At 34.6% G+C, this 21,883-nt stretch overlaps 1 protein-coding gene across 1 annotated transcript; it reads left to right on the top strand.

Annotated features, from left to right (window-relative positions):
- The first annotated feature begins 296 nt into the window (after positions 1-296).
- Positions 297-15,984, top strand: LOC139973671 (uncharacterized). Its single transcript, XM_071980496.1, has 12 exons — positions 297-543; positions 7,348-7,378; positions 8,015-8,187; positions 8,546-8,810; positions 9,388-9,599; positions 10,306-10,515; positions 11,052-11,261; positions 11,837-12,046; positions 12,593-12,802; positions 13,034-13,333; positions 13,586-13,847; positions 15,118-15,984. Exons 1-12 carry the CDS (start codon positions 478-480, stop codon positions 15,345-15,347), a joined length of 2,379 nt encoding a protein of 792 aa, XP_071836597.1. The 5' UTR covers positions 297-477; the 3' UTR covers positions 15,348-15,984.
- The last annotated feature ends 5,899 nt before the right edge of the window (positions 15,985-21,883 follow it).

The following is a 21,883-nucleotide window of genomic DNA, read 5'->3' as shown; positions in this document are numbered from 1 at the left end:
ACGCACAATTACAAAACCTTTGATCATAAACCACACTGAACGTAATAACATTAAAACGTAGCACGATACTTGTTTTAAAAAGCAAATACATTAAGAGTTATTAAATTGCAATATCACTGCTGTCCTTGGAACTAGAGACACGAAAGTCAATTAGTATACAATAGGTTTTATGCTATATTTATCGGAACAAGGACAATTCAACATTATGCAACTGAAGCTTACTGTATATATAGAGTGAAAGTTCAAGATGCAAATAGCTACAAATAATATTAAGTTAGATTGCGCATGACCACTAGCCTAATTCACAGAGGCCAATGTACATATTTCAAATAAAATAATGGCATTAATGGACATCCATACCACTACTAAGGTCATTTCAGTAAGGAGTTGATCACCCCTAAAGAGACACTCTGTGCTATTTGCCCTTTGCACTTCATCGAATATGCTTTCGGTTGTCATCTATACAAACCCGAAATCATGGAGAAGCTTTTCAAAGTTTGTTTGACTGTTTTGACGATTTGCAACTCGTTTGGAACAGAAAGGGTAAGTCTTTCTAGTATTTAATATTTTTAATATTTTACCATTGAATATCTACTGACTGTTTCGAAAATAACTTAAGTTGTGTTGCTGAGCTAGCTCTGTTAATATTAAATGATGTGACTAACTGAAGTAAGAACTTTTTCCAATAAATAGGAAAACATCGATAAAAATACCTGATGAAATTCAGTAAGAAAGGCCTTCAATTTAAAATACTTAGAATTGTTAACCTTGCGAAAGAACAACAGTGTTTCTACATATAACAAAACGTCTTTAATTGAACCACACATGCATACTAGAAAATGAACTAAATTAGATGTAATTGGTTTTTCTATGCCTATATAAAGTATTCTCTCATATTTGCTTATATGTAAAATACTTACAAGAATAGCTATTTCATATATCTTAAACTTATTTGGTTACACACCAATAACTAAAAGTCAATCACGTTTGGTGATATGACAAGGAAATAGTATTCTCTTTTCAAACGCGTCCTACATATCCTTTACAGCATTTCAGTGCACAAGGTTACCGTTCCAATAGCCAAGCCCACCTTTCTGAAGTACATATCAACACGTTACAAAACTCCTTCATTTCATCAATTATTGAACTTAATTAACAAGTAGATTAATCTAGTTTATAAATTCTTGTTCCATAGTTTTAGCTACGAGTACAATAACTAACACTATGAAATTCAATTATTTCAGCGATAACTACAAGCTAAACTATAAAATCCAGTTATTTCTAGATTCAAAAGTGAAAATATTTCTTCTTGTTAAATATCCAGAGATGGGATTCCCTATCGATACAAACGATAGTCGATACTTTTTTTGTATGGTTATGTGTTTCTGTTGTTCTTTGTCTTGATTTGTTTATTGTGCTTTGCTTATTTTTTTACTTACTTTTTGTTATTAAATACAACGGATAACTTGATTCTCGTCTGTATAATGGCAACTTCCTTTTTCAGCTCTATTATTTTGATATGATTTCAAAACAGACTCGTTATTGCTTGTCTTCGTCCAAGTTATCATTATGAAAACATTAAAGCTACATCTGCGTTGACTAACCTAACCCCAAAATATTTATATGTCATAATCCAATCACAAAGATGCTTAAATTAACTTCAAATACAAATAGTCAACAGTTGGGTAACTGCTGTGAAAAAAACTATAATGATAAGGTATATCCTTTTAATAAGAGATATATATATAACTTCAAAGGGTGGTAAGTCCGATTCAATTCATTCAAATTTGAAGCAATGCTCAGTTTTAAGCTTGATAATATTTATGTAAACTATCATCCAAATGCGAAATTTGCAGCTTTAAATGTTGTAAGGGAACACCTAAATAATTACTTTCTTCACATGCTCATCGATATCACTTTAAAGGATATCGTTATTTATGTAGCAATGTTTGAAAAACAGTCTGCAACAAGGCATAACGATATTTTGAAATGCATTTTGAAAAACGGACACATAAAGATCACTACTTTGGATTGTACATTTTCAAGGATACAAGGTTGAATAACATTAATATAAATTAAAACTAACTGGTATGCACGTCAATCTAGTTTGAAACTAGTTAAAAGAAATTTAAAAATGAATATATACGAGATTAATGCTGAAAATAGTAAACTTAGGTTACGCGGATTTATTGCAGAACGAATTTTCAAAGACACAACTACTTCTACACAGTCAGAATTATAACAATTCCATTTCTTGTGAGTGCTACGGCTGTTTTCAGACACTACGTCGTGGCTTCATATTGCTTTCACGAAAGAATGGTAGGGCGATCGTTAGAAATACCTCATGCGATATTAGTGTCTAGCATATATTTGTTCTCTCTTTCTGTGTTCTCTTGTCATTTTATTGTTCCTTCAGTTACATATTGTTCGAAATTTCTAGTGTTTTATAATCACGATACTCGACTTTGTTAACTTAATAGCAACATTTGTTTTAAACGCAATTTTTAAAGATGATGGATATAAGAGCAGAGGAAATGTAAGAAATTTCCATTTATTTTATATAAAATGATAAAGTTGTAAAGAACGTCTTCTATCGCATGCCTTTTAAAGTGAAAGTTCAATAAATTGATTGATTGAGTAGAGATCACAGTTATTTCCTCAATGAAAAATGTCAAAACGAGAATTAGTATCACTTGACCAGAGGTAACTCCTTTCTAATCATACGTAATGTCCTATTACAATACAAGATAAGGGAAACTTGAAAGAAAGAAAATGAGATTTTGGTAGTGAATGGAAAACTTAATTGAGATATCTTGATATATCGTTACCTAAAACAATGTGTACATCCCTAAATATGCTCATATTACAATACATTAATTAATGCAAGAAACAATAAAATACATTTTTTTTAGCTCACTTTCATGAACATTGTACTTTTTGATATTTCTTTTTTAATTCTCGTGAGTTAAAATGAAACATCTCTAAAGTATTGTTTGTCGAATGTGTGAGACTTGATTAACTGTGTATCTCGAATTGACGTGTCGCGCTAGTATAATGAAATGTGCAGAAACGTGGAAATCTAGCAAGCAGTAGTGATTTGTTGATGATCATAACAACTAATAGTCTTTTAAGAGCATTGTTTAAAAATAATACTTTTTTTTACAAACATGATCGTTTTAATTGTATAAACTAGAACATTAAAATATTGAAAGTCCCTTTCCAATGCCTAAGACGGTACTTATACGTATAAGTTGTTTTATAAGATCTTATAAATTGCCATTTTGATAACATCTGAATTACCGCTTCGAGTCATTCGAATAATGTAAAATAATCATTAGTTTTGTGATTAGAAACAGAGCAATGTGGAGTCTGAGGGAAAATAATAGTTATTTGCAAAAAATAATACTCAACATAAAATCGTAGTAAGATGTTTCTTTAGTCTTTGAGTCCAGCCAACTAGTCACACAAAGAAATTGATTTCAAAACCATAAAAATGCTTCATCAAATAAATCCATTTCACTGAAGAATTGTGTGTTTTCATGCATTAAATCAGTTTGCTATATTGTAGTTTCTAATATAAGCCATATTTGTTACAAAATTCAACAGGTAAATCCACAATTTCATCCTATCATTAATAAATAAATAAATCGAGTTAAAGGTCATATAACTATCGGAATAACTCAGTGCAGATGCAGAGAACATTTCTAACACTTTAAAAAAACAACCTGATGCTCATTTTGGTTGCTAGCCTTTAAATAATGATATTTTTCAATTTGCATTACAATGTTATGTTGATTAGGAATACCTTATTACATGGTTTATTGGTTTGTCTTTATTTTTTTTTCTTACTTCAAATTAGGATTAATCTGTTAAAGCCAAAAAAACAAACAATACAACATAGTTAGAGCAAGAACATTTTCACCAAAAAGTATATTAAGTTTGTATTGAAAATCCTACTTTTTAAATAATCCAATTCACCAACAATTTAAATAATCCAATGTGATGGTTTTGTCAAATTCTGGATTATTACAGGCTATGTCATTGTGTAAAGAAATTAACTATTTTAAGTATATATTAAAATACAATTGAGAAAAATAATTTATTATGTGATACGTAAAATCTGGAAATAAACTACTTGGGGAAAGACATTTTTTTCACTAATTTATCTGTAAATTTTCTAGTCACAAATACCGTAGTTTACTTTGATTTTCGCACAAGATACTCCATAAAGTCGTGGCGATCATGTAAAGTTCTTTGTATTTGACAAACTAGGTAACGTTTAATAGTCGCAATTTGAATACAGGAATTGAATGTAAACTAACGCGAAGATATTCTAATGTATGTCGTCGTTCATTGTTAATGGCAAGATTTCCTATAATAGGAACACTGGAAATGTACTATAACTATAAAATGTATGTGGTGGGAGTAGTCACCGATCCCCACTCACACTATCCCTCTTCGCTGTCCTCCATCACACCCTCCCAACCGACTCTCAACCTCCCTTCATGTAAACATGTGGCTGGTAGGTGTGGTACAAAACTTAACGTTTCGTTTGTCGTTTTAAAGTAACATGTAAAATATTTCAGTATACAAAAGGAAAACTCTGCTTATACTTAAGAAAACCCATAAATGATTGACTTTTACAAATTAAACAATATTGAACCTCTTACACTGTATTAAATGTATCTTTCTAACACGTTGCAAAAACTAGAAAGTATTGTCATAACGCTTCTAACTATTCCATGTATGGTAATAATTCACTTGAAAAACTTTCGGTTTACTGATATGTTGAAAGATATCGTATTAAATCCCTCCATTTGATATTGTGTGGCTATTGTTCGAACGAGTAATGTATGCAAGAAAAACACAACATGTGATACCCAACTTAATGTGATTATTAACACAATGTTGTAGTTCGTTGTTTTCCTGAATAACATTACGATAAAAAAACGTTGACTATATTCCCCAAAACTCGCCTTAACGTTTTCTATGTGCCATACCGTACCTTTACCATATTGCATTGTGCATATATCGTGTGAATGGTGCTCAACCAAAGTTGTTCAGGAAGAATATTTTTTATCGTCATGTGAGGATCCTGAACAGGGGCTTCTGTAGAGTTTTCAGTTACTATGAATGTGGGCCAAAATCATTATGCAATGATCATGAAATTTATTTTACAAACGTTTAGTATTTATGACCAATATGCGTTGTGATGTGAGTAGCAAAATATCTTCCATCTTAATTTTCCCGTCATTTTGGGATGCAATTCCACCTGTGAGAGACTTCATCAAGTCAAACATTTACTTGCTATTCAGGCTTCCAATCTAGTTCGATGTCATTCTCTGTAAAAGGACTACTTGACAGATTTGCAGTTTGAACTTTTCCATAGTTTGTGTGTGTGTGTAATACATGTGAGAATGACCTATATTGTTGGAGCCGATTCCGATTACTGCTCTTTAATTTTTCTATGTGGTACGTCGATTGTAAAAAAAAAGTTGCAGGTCCTTCTATTATTGAATATGTGCATTTTTGGGTCAGCACGATTCAAACGTGATATCCACAACATTTAACTGGTTTCGTGGAGGAATACTTTTTTCTTAAGTTTTCGTTCTATCATTGCATGTATAAAACTCCTCAGTTTCGTTTTCGATTTTGATTAATACCCAGTAGTCACTGTGTCAATCAACTGGTTATATATACATGGCGCAAGTTCTGAAAGATATTTAACAATCTAACGATATATCGATATGTAAAGAGACCATTCAGGCCACTTAACGTTGCGTACATACCAGTTGTCGCGGGTTAAAGTAACTCTCACCAGTCTGTTCGCTGTATTATACAACTGAACACATCACAATTCAAACTGAACTTACCCGATGACAAATATTTGCCCTTGCAAATATTATTGGCAAGAATCCAAGAACTCTTTGTACAATCAAAGTTGTAAATACTGCATAGTCAGACCTACTAACAATGCACCGCGGTCAAACATAAGTAACTTATTTTAATATATGTAAGAATTACATTTGGGTATTACAATTTGTTGCCGGTGGCCCCGTTAAACGCAAGTGGTAGTAAAAGTTCTTAGTCCGGATACGCTAATATCTTGTCTACATGATATCAGTTGTATTCCTCACACGGTGTCATCTTTCAGTATTTTTTTCTAAGAATATCTAGGCTCCATTTGACGAAATGTTGTATAAGACTTGCAGTCTAAGTGTTGAACGTAGTTGGTCAAACAGAGTAACGAATAGTTCAACAGAAGAAACAGGAAGGATAGTCTTGTGTTTTTCCACAAGAAAATGCTAGCACACAGTTTCGTGCATATCAACTTGGTAGGGAATATGATCGTTTATTTATGATAGGACTCATGTTATAGAATATGCCCTTTTTTCCCCGCAAATGAGAGTTAAATAGGTTTTTACTGAGTTTGAGTTGTGAACACGATAATAACTTACGATAGCCGATGATAATTGTGATACCTTATATACTAAAGCATGCTAAAGCATACTAAAGCAAGTGCGATTTGACCTTCATTCTGGCTGTTTAAAAATATCGATATCGGTATCGGGCCGATATGGGATTGGAATATCGGCAAAACCGATATCGAGGATATCGGCACAACACTAGCAACAAAGTTATCAAAGAGAAGCTTAGCTGAGCTTCTGCCGCACTGCTGCATTTGTTTAGTTAGTAAGATATAACAATCTATGGCTATGAACTTACCTCAAAATAAAATGACACCTTTCAGATCTCAGATTTTCATAGTGCACGGTAAGTATCAAGACACGGTAATCTTAGTCCAACAAGAATAGCTAGGACGATGTAAATGATCCCTACGTGTTATAAAAGACTGTTAAACACAAATGCGTTACAACATATGTCTAAAATGTTCTTATGTCAAAATATAACTTGAACAAAGAACATCTGTCTGCATTAAGCAACAAAGCTGTTTGAGGAAGCAGCCAGCTATTGCCTTTGTTCTCTCTCGTTAGCTTGCATATCATGTTCGAGGGTGGCTGTAACACCGGAAAATGCCATTAATCTAATGTTTCCTGGAAGAAAGTTGTATTCTGTTAGTGATCATTGACCTGTAAATCAGATATTTAATGTAGACAAAAGGAAAACATCATTAAAAGTGGTGATCCGGAGAATTTACCAAAGTTTAAATCGATTTAACTTGTTTTAAACTAACACAGTTTGGACCAGTTTGCGAAATGTTCTTTCCCTCGAACTGTTTTTATTAGACATTAACATTAGATTTAATCTGATCCTGCCTAGTGTTGACTACATCAACCTGTATGTCTTGTAATGCATTCACAACATTAAATGTACTTTATTACACAGGTAATCGTCAGTGCCGAAAGAAGATCTTCAGGTAGGTGTAGTTGTTATGTTCGGATTTACCTTATGATAAGAAGTTACCTCAGCAAGCTATATCACTTATGTATAATAAACGTTAACACCTCAGTTGGTCAACTTGAATGGCTGGAAATGTTGGTTCTTTAGCCCTCGCTCTAGACGTTTTGATTTTCGATCATGTACCCCTTCCGAACATCCATTATGAAATTGATTCCTCTGAGTCGTGTATTTTTTTTTTATATTTACATGTCCATTGTGCTACATCGATATTTTTTTCATGTACGTTAAGTGGAATTTGACTGTGTTCATGAATCTTTTGATCCGAAATGAATACGATAAATAAATACGAAAACATTCGATTAAAATGGTCTTGGAATTTACATTACAAGCTGAAAACTATTCAAAACTTATGTTAACGAAAATATTTCAAAACAATTACATTTGAAAATCCAATAACGATTACCTTATAAAATTTTAGTCTAGATATCTTCCTCTATATTAAGTGGCATGAAGACTAGCCTATTATCGTAACTCTCATAGTACAAAGCCACGCCCGTTACAACTGGCTGAAGATGTCAAGGGGCTATTTGCGTTAACTGAACTGATTTTTCAATCGCAATAAAATGTTAACTTTGTTTTACTTTACATCCAGGTTTTACATACTTTGTTATTCAACAACCTGCGTATCCGAGAGATTGCAGAGAAGTATCGAATGCATGTTCCTCTACCCACAATACATCTGGAGTGTACCTTACTAAACCAGATGGCTATCCGGAACCGTTTGAGGCTTACTGTGATAATGATCTTGATACTGGTGGATGGACGGTATGTCATGGTTGTCTCCTTGTCAACTTTTAACTAGTTTTGTACAAAGTTACTTCAATTTTGCCCACAGCAATGCATAGTGATGTTAAACAAAATCGTTATTGAAAATTGAATCTTGATATTTTTATCAAAGCGAAATTTGAATCAAACATTTATTAACATTTAGAAGTTAAGTCCAGTGTAGTTCATCTTCCAAGAAAACTGTTAACCTCTAGCCTACACTGCAAAATGAAGTTAGATATATAAATTCTTATTTCTGTTAGAATTGTTAGCAACAAATCACACTGCAATAGGGAACAAATAATAAGTATTTAATAACGTCAAAGTTAACGATTAAACTCTTTGATATTCGTCGTAGGTATTACAGCGACGAAAATCGGATTCCGTTAATTTTAACAGAAGTTGGAAAGATTTCAGAAATGGCTTTGGCTTCCTAGGGAGTGATTTTTGGATCGGAAATGAGAAAATTGCCTTCTTAACAAATCAAAAGCGGTACCAACTGCGAATGGAGTTTGAGAACGTTGCTGGAGATACTTACTATGTAACATATGACGATTTTCGTATCTCAGATGAATGGGGGGATTACTATATCTCTAGTTTAGGTACATTCGTAAGATCAGATGGTAAGTGTCTTTTACATTCTTATTAAACATAAAGCCAAAATAATAAACAAAATTGTTTATTAAATGTCAAAAGTAAACGTGCATAAAATGAAAGGTTTATTCTAAAAACCGATGGATATTTTGGAAGAAAAGTTTACACGTCAAATATGTTTCTTACTTTACGTTTGTACAACAGAACGTTTTCACATTAATTGGTATGTCTCCCAGTTTGATTAGAACAACCGATGTTGTTAATAATCATCGATGTTGTCAGAAAGTAGTATACTAACACCGAGGGAACTCTGAAAGAGAAGTAAGCTACGAATATATGGTTTCAGACCAACTGCACAACAAATGATGGAGTATTACCTCTTAATGTTTAATCAATATTAACATAAATGTGAATAAGGATCATCCACAACCTGATGTAAATTGTTCTGGATTATTCGAACTGCTTCTGAATATGTGTTTCTTTTCTGTAACGTTCTGATAGCCACGTATTGAAGTAATGACAAAAAAAAACTATTCTTTGCCACTTGTCATATTGTGTCTGTATGAGGTTTCTATTATTTACATATTTTCCTTTCCTGATTTCTAGAATCAAAGATTGAATGGTGCCCAGCTAATGAGATATTTAGCAATGAGACCTGTGAGAGGACTTGTGATGACCCTAACACTTGCATCTCGGCTACATCACGCCCAGAAACAGAGCAATGTGTTTGTGTCGGTGATTATCTCAGAGAACAAGAACGATGCATCCCTCTGAACCAATGCAACTGCTTCGTTGCTGACAAAGGGGGTGTATTAAGGGTCAGTACGGCTCTTTCGGGGCAACTTAAATGCTTTCCTCCTCAATAATTGTTTGATAGCTATCTTTTTTATGGCAAATCCATGGGCCTGCTTCATCCGAGTTGACTTCAAAGACTGCATTAACATTTCTTAATGGTTCATACCCTTACCTAGATCAATCGAAAGGAAGTTTACATTGGCCACCCACCGTTGAAACCATGTTCCTCTTACTGTGACAACCGCAAATTGATAATTCATTTATTAGTTTTCTTTGCTAGTTGAACTTGTCAAATATCGCAATACATTTACATATATCCGTGTGGCGTGTGCATCGCGGTTAGGAAGGGACCAAGGACCTCACTTCCGTTACCGGTGCAGTCAAACCTGTTAGTCGAACGATGTATAACATTTAGAAGGGATTAAAAATGCTACTCATACGTGTGTGCAACTCTTATAAATATTACATAAAAGTCCATGAATTAGTTTTTTAAAAATTATTGCGATTAGAAAGAATTGTAGCTTTAGTGTAAAGTTACAATAAACCTTTGAATGCAATATTTTTTCAGCTACTTGTTTATGGCGAATCACTTCGTCGAGTACATCGGAGTTAGCTACAATTACATCACAAAACATTCTTAAAGGTTCATACCCTCTGCTAGAAAAGTCAAAATGAATTTCGGCTATAATTCATTTATTATTATTTTCTTCGCTGAATATCTAAAAATAGGAAGGCGAGTTTTACGCCAATTCAAGATGTACACGAAGATCAACTTGTAGGAACAACCAGATTATAGATGAGAGTTACCAGTGTAGTGATCACGCAGCCTGTGATGAGAGGAACGGTGTCCGTAAATGTTACTGCAATCAAAACTACGATGGGAACGGAGTGACGTGCACCCACAACTGCTTCGATGCTGCAAAGGGAAGTGTATTAGGGGTCAGTACCGTTCTTTCAGTCCATTTTAAAACACTTAGCTCTTTATTTATTGTCCATCTAATTTGAAGCAAACCTTTAACTATTTAAACTTTTCAAGTATCACATGACATTTACATATAACCGTTTGGCGAGCAGCAGCGTGGTTAGGTAGGCACCACTGACCCCCTGTTATTCAACATGCCAGGCAAAACTGTCATTCGAGGGATGTGCTACATTTAGAAGGGATTGGTAATACTACTCTTACGGTTGTGCATTCTCTTATACATAACAAATAATGATTGACTTTTTAACCCAAAGTTTTGCGATAAGAAAGAATTGTAGCCTAAGTGTTAAGTTGCAATAAACCTTTGAATGCAAAATGTGACAGATACTTTTTTTTTGGGCGAGTCTCTAGGTGTAGTATATTGGGGTTGGCTCCAAAAACCTCATAAAACTTTCTAAAAATTAATCCCATTTCCTAGAACAGTCATGGGGAATTTTGCATTGGCAATATTTCATTTATCAGGTTTTTTTTCCCGCTGAATCTCTTAAATTAGGAAGGCGAGTTTTACGTCAATTCAAGATGTACACGAAGATCAACTTGTAGGAACAACCAGATTGTAAAGGCTATTTACCAGTGTAGTGACCAAGCAACCTGTGATGAGAGAAACGGTGTCCGTAAATGTTACTGCAATCAAAACTACCAAGGGGACGGAGTGACGTGCACCCACAACTGCTTCGTTGCTGCCACAAGACGTGTATTAAGGGTCAGTACAGTTCTCTCAGGCCATTTTGAATGCTTTGCTCTTAATTCATTGTCCATATATTTTGAAGCAAACCTTCACTACATGAGGGTGTCAAGTATCGCACTACTTTTACAGATAACCGTGTGGCGAGTGCATTGCGGTTAGGCAGAGACCATGGACCCCATTTTATTCGACAGGCCAGGCAAAACTGTTAGTCAAGGGATGTATTACATTTAGTAGGAAGCATAATATCATTTTTACTGGTGTGCATTCCCTTATAAACCTTGAAAAGAGTTATTGGATACTTCTTAACAAAATCGTACATTTCAAACGTATTGTAACTTGAGTATTTAGTTGCAATAAACCTTCATGGAACGAACATTTGACAGTTACTTTAATAACAAAATGGCAAATCCCTAGGCCCCCAACATCAAAGTTGGCTGCAAAGACCTCATTAAACTTTCTTATATTTGATACCCATTGCAAGAAAAGGAATTTGCATCGGCCAGTCATTCTTGCAATCCTGTACATTTCACTGTGACACCAGCAAATCCATAATTTTGTTATTATTTTTTCCACTGAATATCTTAAATTAGGAAGGCGAGTCTTACGTCAATTCAAGATGTTCACAAAGATCAACTTGTGAAAACAACCAGATTATAGAGGCGAGTTACATCTGTAGTGATCACGCAACATGTGGTGAGAGGAACGGTGTCCGTAAATGTTACTGCAATCCAAACTACGAAGGGGACGGAACGACTTGCACCCACAGCTGCTTCGTTGCTGCCAAAAGAAGTGTATTAAGGGTCAGTACAGTTCTTTTGGGCCATTTTCATGCTTTGCTCTTTATTCATTGTCCATTTAATTGAGAGCAAACCTTAAACAAGTTAATTTTTTCGGATATCGCAATACATTTACTAATAACTGTATTGCGCGTACATCGCGGTTAGACAGGGACCAAGGAACCTTTTTTATTCGACAGGCCAGGCAAAACTGTCAGGCAAGGGAAGCATAACATCACTTCTACGGGTGTGCATTACATTATAAACTTTGATACAAGTTATTAAATATTTTTTACCAAAATCGTGCGTTACAAAGGTTTTGAAACTTGAGCTTTTAGTTGCAATAAAACTTCACTGAACATAACATAACATTATGGCAAATCCCTAGGCTCCCAACATCAAAGTTAGCTGCAAAGATCTCATTAAACTTCCGTAAAAGATGATACCCTCTGCAAGAAAAGGAAATTTGCATTAGCCAGCCATTCTTGGAATCTTGTACATTTCACTGTAATAACAGTAACTGCATATTGTATTTATTATTATGTTTCCCCAATGAAAATCTTAAATTAGGAAGGCGAGTTTTACGTCAATTCAAGATGTACACAAAGATCAACTTGCAGGAACAACCAGATTATAGATGAGAGTTACCAGTGTAGTGATCACGCAGCCTGTGATGAGAGGAACGGTGTCCGTAAATGTTACTGCAATCAAAACTACGATGGGGACGGAGTGACGTGCTCCCACAAGTGCTTCGTTGCTGCCAAAGGAAGTGTTTTAAGGGTGAGTACGATTCTTCGAGGGTATTTTAAATGCTTTGCTCTTAATTCATTTAGACCTTGCTAAAATACATAGCATGGCAACGCAATTATGAAGATCGATGAACGTTACCTAATATATTAAAAACGCGCATTAGTGTTAATCCAGTGTGTCACCAAAAGTCGTTAAAATTCTCACAAATTAAACTGTATTTTCCCATATTTGGAATATTTTGTTTATCATTAATCTTTCCAGGAAGGTGAATTATACATTAATTCTGACTGTTCCTTACGGATAACTTGCAACAGAAACGTACTTACAAGTCAGAGGTACAGTTGTAGTGCAGGAGCGACCTGCGGGGAGCGGAATGGTATCCGTGGATGTTACTGTAACGAATGGTTTGAAGGCGATGGTCTTACATGTACCCGGAGTGGACCGAGAGATTGTTCAGATCTTTACGCAGTTGGTAGAAGAAATAACGGAAAATATATCATTTATCCTGCTGGAAGCTCCGGGTTTGAAGTTTTTTGTGAAATGTCTAGTGGGGGATGGACAGTAAGTTTTAGCCATTGACAAGCAAAAGCTTTACCATGTTAAAATTGTGTTTTCTCATATAACAGGTCTTCGTTTACTAACATTTAGATTAAACATTCAATTATTTAATTAAAATGATCCATATTCCTATCAGTTTAAAACAAATCGGATTATTGACCTTTACCAATTCATTTCTCTCACTTATTGTAGTACAATAAGATGTTTCATACATTACTTACTTGCCATCTATAAGCTCGTTAATTCTCATTCTAGATTTTGCAAAGACGTACAAGTAGTTCCGTCAGCTTTTATCGAAACTGGTATGAGTACAAAAACGGGTTTGGAACCCCAACAGGAGATCACTGGATTGGCAACGATAAAATATACAAATTGACAAACCAAAAAACCTACCAACTTCTAGTAGAAAGAACAAACAGGGAAGGATCAACATACCACAACCGTTATTCATCTTTCAGTATCACTAACGAGGGAGACAAATACCGACTGTCCTTGGGTGACTTCGATGGAAATGCTGGTATGTATTGTGCTAAATTCCAATCATACGCAGACTTGTAGTTATTGCGTAATCTAATTCTAATATAACTACCTGTAGTCGTTATCACACTCTAGGATTTGCACTCGTACATATACTCAGGTAATGTTAGAAACTCTAGTGTAGATTTTAATGTAGAACTATGTACTAGACATCGTGCTTACAGTCACGTACGCATTGCCCATTGTATATTTGTTTTGCACTTTACCACGTGTTTGTCTAATATATATATATATATAGATTGTAACTTCATGATATATCAAGTTCATATATAGTTTTCCGTCTAATTTCGTGCATTTTCATTCATACTTTGTCGACCTAAGAAGCATAAAGGAATCATAACTAGTCTAAAAACCAAAATTACAGCGAACTTTATGATTGGAAGATATAATAAAAGATTATTTTAAATGAATGTTATTAAATATGGCTTTAACGTTTCTAAGAGATAAAAATTAAGGTTCATTTAACCATACAATGTTCAATCATGGAAATGATTAACAGGCCAATAGTATTAAAAAAAAGGTATCAAAGAATTTGAACATAGTGTTGAGGATTTGTCAAGACGAAATGTATGTTTTACTTTGCCAAGGAGCATTACCTGCTTTAGTTCTTATTTTTATGAATGTATAATCAAATTATAGGTAAAACTCATTATTTTGTCAATATCAAATGAAAGTAAAACCGTCAGATGAAAGATAAGACGTTTCACGAGAGGAGACGATGAAAACGATGAGAAAATCATACAATTCACAACTTTTTCTTTCATCTGAAAACCTAGTTTATTGAATAAAGTCAAATCTTTACTTTAAAATTGGCCAAAAGTGAGTATTTACAAGAATGAGCTGTATAAATTTCTGCTCCTCTCACACGTAACTCGAAATCGCTTCAGTACATAATATTTGTCGCAATATGGATGTAAAAACTATAAATTATAGAATTGATACCAAAAAATATGTTTCAATAGTGAACGTTTTCTATGAACTAAGGTTCCCAGACGAATTGTCAGAAGTAAACTTCCTCAGTAATAACTCGAAATTGGATGACTATCTTCAAATTTGTAAACCCCCAAAAGAAAGAACTCTTACATTAAAGCTCAAAATATTACATAAGCCCAAACATTAACTAACACAGCAACATTCGTACTGACAACCGTTAATTACAGCAAGCGAACCGAAAGTTATTTATAAATGAATACAAACTTCTCATTTGACAAGAGTATACATTCCCTAATTATTCGCTAATTTCCTTCCAGGTAATAATGCTATGGAAGCAAATTCAGGATATCGATTTAGTACGCACGATGAAGATAATGATGGATCGAGTACCTTCGATTGCGCAGAAAAACACCGAGGTGGCTGGTGGTATCCAGATGATAGTAGTACGGGCTCTACCAGCAACTGCTACTCATTCAGCAACCGCGTAGCAGCAGATGGCTACGAGTACTCTGGCTGTATCTGTTATTATTATGATTATTGCTATTAACATTGTCCTTCTAGCCATCCACACCAGAAATGCTATAATTGTGAAGACTGTACTGGTAATACTGCTTGCTCTTTTTTTAAAGAAAGGATATGCTGCAAAAACAAAAACCCGGCCTATGAGACAACTTTCTATTCCTGCGGCTACTCCAATCTGAATGGTGACTACCGCGGTATCTTCTGGAAGAATCTTCACGGTTCTGATTGCGGTATCACAACAACAACAATGAAAATTCGTTCAGTTCAATGATCAAAATGTTAAGGTAACGTCTTCAAGATAACAAGGATATGAAACGGTTGGCGAAATACTAACATATGTTAAATAAGAAGAAAATATCGAAGCTTTGGAAGGTTTGTGTATTTGGAAGATAAAAGTTAATGAAAGGTACACTAATGAACTGATGAACATTTTATAGTTATTACGTACAATATCCTTAACATTGACCTTTTATGACCAAAGACTACTCCCAAGACATCAATATGTTTTGAGAGACAAAACCAAATAATGGTAAACTATATATCTCGTGGAACTCGATGACTTCTAATAATTTCATTGAGCTTGGAATATATTTCTTAAAATGCCATCTTTCATAATGGCACTGAGAATGATATTAAATAAAATACAATAAAAGTATCTGAAAACATGGCACCGGTATACTGACTTGTATTATTGTTTTTCTCAAGTGCTGCCATTATGTTGTGTAGAAACAAATAGCAACGTAGGAACGACATAATATACGTTTTGATATGCTTCTGATTTATTTAGTTAGTATGTCTGACGAACAGTTCTTCTAGAAGTCTCCTTAGTAAAGGCCACCGTTACATTCAGAAGAACACAACCAACCAAAACCACCTAATATGTTCCATCCTTATTCCCGAATCACTTCCCTTGCAGTGACACAATGTGGGAATGTATTGGCGTTCGATAATTAAAAAAAAAACGTTTAAATTCACACGAAATTGATAATAACTATGGTTCCGGGCGACTCCTTTAATGAGTTATCTGTCAAAGGATCATACTCAACCAGTCTCACTAACGTAACTCATTAGTCTACATAACATGCTTTGTCCCTTAGTCATCTCCAGGTGAGAATATTATGTAACTTGTATTCAATTTTCGTCTGCTCGATTGTCCCAAATATAGAACCTATCGTCCTCCGAATTGCTAGATAAGTGCCATAAGCATATGATGATCCCTTTCAACCCATTCCAATCCAGCACATATTAAAAGCTTAACTATTGTGTCTAAAATATAGCAAATATTAGAGATATTCCGTCATAAACTCCTTGAGACTCACAAATTCAAAGGAGAGCGTCATTTTAAAGAATATCACATAAATGGGAGGGCGGAGGTGGGGAACACGGAATGACAGGGGCCTTTGTATTCCGAATCCACATCTCTTGTATTCAACAACATAATAACGGAGTCTTGTAGCCTACACAAAGAACTGGCGTTTATATATGAAAACACATTTCCTCCACCAAATTTCTGGTATTGTTTCAAACATTGCAATTTCTCTCAACTGCAAGTTTTAGTTTATGAATAAATTCAAGCAATTTCTAAGTAGGAAGTATTAGAGTTAACCTTGAGTTTTAGTAATTCGAATAGCAATTGTTATAAAACATACAAAATAAGGCTGAAAGATTGGAAAGATTATAGGAATCGCTCTAATACATATTTCATTAACAGCACCCCATTCGCTCGTTCCTCCAGTTAGATCACCTTAAATGTGACTAGAATATTTTCCTAATATATTGTAACGTTGACCAGTGTCTCCCGAAGTCCAGCTGCTTGAACTAATAAAAATCTTTAACACATATCAACACAAAAATCGGAGAAGAGGTTGATGACTGGTTGATCTCTTATTTATCGATGTATTCAGTCGGTCTTTGATACCCGGGCATATGAATTTACCACAAATTACTGCATTGACTGACTTTACAGAGTCTTTGATAAACAGTTAATAGAAATGGTACAGGAATTGTCTGCACACGTAAGCGGTTACACAGTTACGCACTTAGGAAGTTACGCAGTAACGCTCTTATGCACTTACGCAGTTAGATAGTTACGCATCTACGCAACTACGCACTTACGCAGTTACACACTTACACAGTTACGCACTTACGCAGTTACCCACTTACGCAGTTATGCAGTTACGCACTTGCGCAGTTACTGTAATATTGTGACGAGCCCGGCTCCTCCGATAGTAATACTATATCGGGACTCGCGATAGAAAGGTACTGGGGTTATCTTGATGCCGTATTTATTCTTCAGGAGATGTCTCGAACGGGAGAAAACAATGAGTCACAGAAAAGCAATTTGACGAGATAGGATTTGATTAATGATTCGGTATAATTTCTTCTCTGTCGATTCTCTTCTCTAATTAAATAAAAATACAATGATTTGACTCCGTCAATTACGCAATTAGAAGGAGTGATGAAATGGTGAAGAAGCAATGACGAAGCGACGAACTGATGACGGAGTCACGAACTTATGACGGAGTCACGAACTTATGACGGAGTGATGAATTTGCGCACCCACACCGCCTTTTATACCTTACTTCTATAAAATCCCTCTGCGCACAATCAGTAGGCAGCCAATAACCTGACCATCCTGTATTAACTTAACGATTTAAAAATAAGTGCGCTGGCACTGATCTGCCCTGATTGGTTGGGAGTTTGGAAGTCCCTCCCTTTTCTATGGAAACTTCCATACCACGTGAGAGAACCTTCTCGAATGTTCCACAGACATAATGGAATCTATTTTGGGAAAAGGCCCTGTAACAAGATTCAATAAGATAGTTAAAACTTCTCGTGGGAAACTGAATCCATGACCTAGATAAATATATAAGGGGCCTGTAAGGTGTCTCGATGGAGTGTTTCGGGAACATCAAAGAGGCAGTATTACTATTTCATAACATTACGTAGTTACGCACTTCCGCACTTACGCACTCACACAGTTACACTAACTCGTGGAGGCATACAATATTTTGTTGGAACTCCATCGACGACTGGCTTAGAGGCTTAACCAGTTTAGATTTCTAAATAAAACATCTCTTTTCGAATCACAACCAAACCAGTACGTGGGTCAATGTATGTACAGATGAAGGATAATACTAGCGTTTGTTGACACTACTCTTTCTCACTACTTGCTTTGATTAAGAAAACATAAAAGAGATATATACAAGACATACGCCCAATTAAAACACATGGTCTAGCGTTTGTGAGCCCCTTAGTAAAGTCGAAATTACAATTATCGAACCCCTATAGAAAGTTGCAACAAATCTGATGTCTCTAAAAATACACCCTCGTTTCTTCTTTACTTAACTGCACTTAGCGCAACGATAGGTGAACGAACAATATCGCCCGTCACCCCAAAGATACCCGATTTTATCTTTTAAATTTGATGTCTCTAAAAATACACCCTCGTTTCTTGTTACTTAACTGCACTTAGCACAACGATAGGTGAACGAACAATATCGCCCGTCACCCCAAAGATACCCGATTTTATCTTTCCTAAGAAAAACAATTAAACCTAGAAGTCATGCCAAGCACAGAATCGTGTGATAGAACAACTATACCAGTTAAGTGGTAGCAACTTACAGAAAATAGGCGGTTCTCTCAGTTCTTTCTCTGTCAGGGGCCAATCTCGGAATACCTCGTGAGCGTGGTGAGCTTAACTAATTAAACAATCTGCGCTACCACTAACAAGGAGGAAACATCTCAAAATTCGGGTGCTGATTCAACAAAGTTTACAAAAAACAGGGGTAAGATTTTCATTGGCTGTCCCCACCTGCAACTCGCAAAAGCACTACACATACTTTGGGAGAGGGGCCATCGACGGGTAAAACTGAGGGAACGCTCAATCCTAAAACGATAATATTACACTAACGAATTACTCAAAGGGATACATCCCGTTACAATATCATAACTTTGTGTTCACTTATGGATGTCAAATATTACATACAACGAAAAAGATGCGGTTAACTTGAAAACCGGCTGTTTTTCATCCCTTAATATTTCAAACCAACACTAATTCACGTAGAACAAATGTCAAAAATTAAGAGCAAGATAAACGGACTCGACATATTATCCTTGTCCATGCCGTCACAATATTTTTTTTACCGTACAGACAGGCTTTGTTAACATTAGCAATGATTTTAGGTGACTCATAAACATGTTTTTATTATAGTATTCTACTTAAAACGGCAGAGAAATTTCTGAAAGAATAACATTTACACGGGCAGTATATCTCTATCTCAAAGAACAAGATGTTATACGTTTCCCTTTAAGTAGATTTATGGAGTATACTTTTTGGCACTTTACCGGTCGGGAGCATTCTCTATAATCCCTTTCCCTCACGTATCAGCCCACGAGAGCAAATTTATAACAAAATGTTCCGACAAAGTATTCTTATTGAATAAATAATGAAATTAATATTGACGGATATTGCTAAAAAATTGCTAGAATTGTTTTTTTTTTCAATATACGCTTATCAATTTTATATATAAATATTTAAGAAAACTATGTAAAGATTCCCCGCGATGCGTGTACTCTTCAAAATTGAATTGAGGGGGCTCTTCCAATTATGACGACAGCCACTCAATTTTGTTACCATATAGTAATCGTACTTCAAAAAGTCGGAGAATGTTCCGACAAATTTACTTTTACACTGGTCGTAGTACGGGATGCCATACGTATGAAAAATGTTCAAAACAATATAAGCATCTCCAAATAGGAGTATGTCCACGTTTATATAGGTATGTCGAAACTAATATAATGTCTAAAGATAAACTTAGTAGGTCCAAAATAATATGAGAGTGTCGATAAAGTAGATGAACATTATAACTGCTTATGTCATATTTGTAGAGAACATTTTAACGTTTGAATTTACGCCATTTGTTGCAAAATGTCCAAAATAATATAAGCATGTTTGAAATTATAGGAGTTTGTCCTAATTTATATCGACATGTCAACACTAATATAAGTATGTCCATAAATAATTTAAGAGTGTCGATATAATATAAGAGTGCCGAAAATTAAACGAGAATGTCCAAAAAACTAAGAGTATCGAAAACGTAATACAAAAGTATCGAGCGTAACTGCTAACTTCAATTTTAATAAACATTTAGGCATTTGAAGTTGTGAAACGTATATTGAATGGTATATATATATATATATATATATATATATATATATATATATATTGTTTCTTAAAGTTTAATGATCAGCAGTGGTAGACTTAAAGTAATTATCAGGATTGCCGTGAAACATTGATAAAAGAGGTACATTTAAGAATTGTTTGTGAAAAATTAATGAAGTCTCAAATAACTACTACGTCGTTCTGAACCCTATGAAACAGAGGAAAAGAAACCAAATTTAGAAACCACAATAATCTACTACCATGTTTTAAATACTCAGCTAACGTACAGTCATGGTACACCATCAAATCAATAACAACAATGATATAAAAAACGTAGTTTAACCCTAACTTCTTCTGCTTGTAATCTTGTAAAGTTGATGCCTATAGAATGACAACAAGAAATGTATCGTAGCATTCTGCAAAAATACTCGAAAAATGAGATAATTGTGCATCATGAGGTAAGAAAACCAAAAAAACTTGAAGCTCTTCTTTCAGGTTCTCACATATATTTGCATTTCTTTGCAATGAATAAGTTGATATATAGATACAGATGTCTACATTTACAGTATACGAAGGTGTGTCAATTCTTCAGATCACTCGATGGGTTTAGTTTCCAAAGGTTAATTTTGTGAAGTAATATTTATCTTCTTCTATTTCACTTTCTTTCGTTACCCATTACCCCACTGTCTACCATAAACTCTTCACCCACCTCCTACTCTCCCTATCTACCGACAACATTGTGCTTAGCCTTATCATGAATTAACAGCATCAGTATATATCCATCTTCTGCTTCTTCTATTATTTGTTGAGGGGGGGGGGGGGTTGTTTTGGCCAATTTTACATATTGTTGGCAACAAATAAAAAATATACTATTCAATAAAAACCTAATTAATTTTTCTTCTTGGATCACATTTGGTTTGATAAAATGGGAACAAATTAGAGTCTCACTCCTTTGTCGTTTTTTTTCAGCCTCCCCAGTCACTGTGTTTTTTTTCTGTATTTTTGGCTTGTTTTAAAGCCTCTTGAGCTTTTCCTGCTTCCTCTTGTGCTTCTCTCGCCAGCTCTGCCGCCCTCTATTTAGCCAAAACTTAATATAAATAGTTAAATATTGACGTAATTAAATACAAAATGACGAAATAAATTTTTTACTTTTAATAGCAACCTAATATAAATTTTTAAAATAAAAAATGATCTTAACAAACCCTGGTTTTCTTTTCTACTTCTGACAGGTCTGTTACATTAAAAAAATACACAAATAACTCTTGAAACTAAATTTATTTTACTGAAGTTTTTTGTTTGAAATTTCTGTCAAATCTGCAATTTCCAACCGGTTTGATTTTTGGCGCATGAAACAAGTTTAATATGAAGGTCAATTTCACCCATAGACATTAGAAAAT

The sequence above is a fragment of the Apostichopus japonicus genome, chromosome 9, assembly GCF_037975245.1.
Source record: "Apostichopus japonicus isolate 1M-3 chromosome 9, ASM3797524v1, whole genome shotgun sequence".
NCBI classification, from domain to species: domain Eukaryota; kingdom Metazoa; phylum Echinodermata; class Holothuroidea; order Aspidochirotida; family Stichopodidae; genus Apostichopus; species Apostichopus japonicus.
The sequence above is the reverse complement of the archived record's forward strand: the minus strand, read 5'-3'. Positions and strand labels throughout refer to the sequence as shown.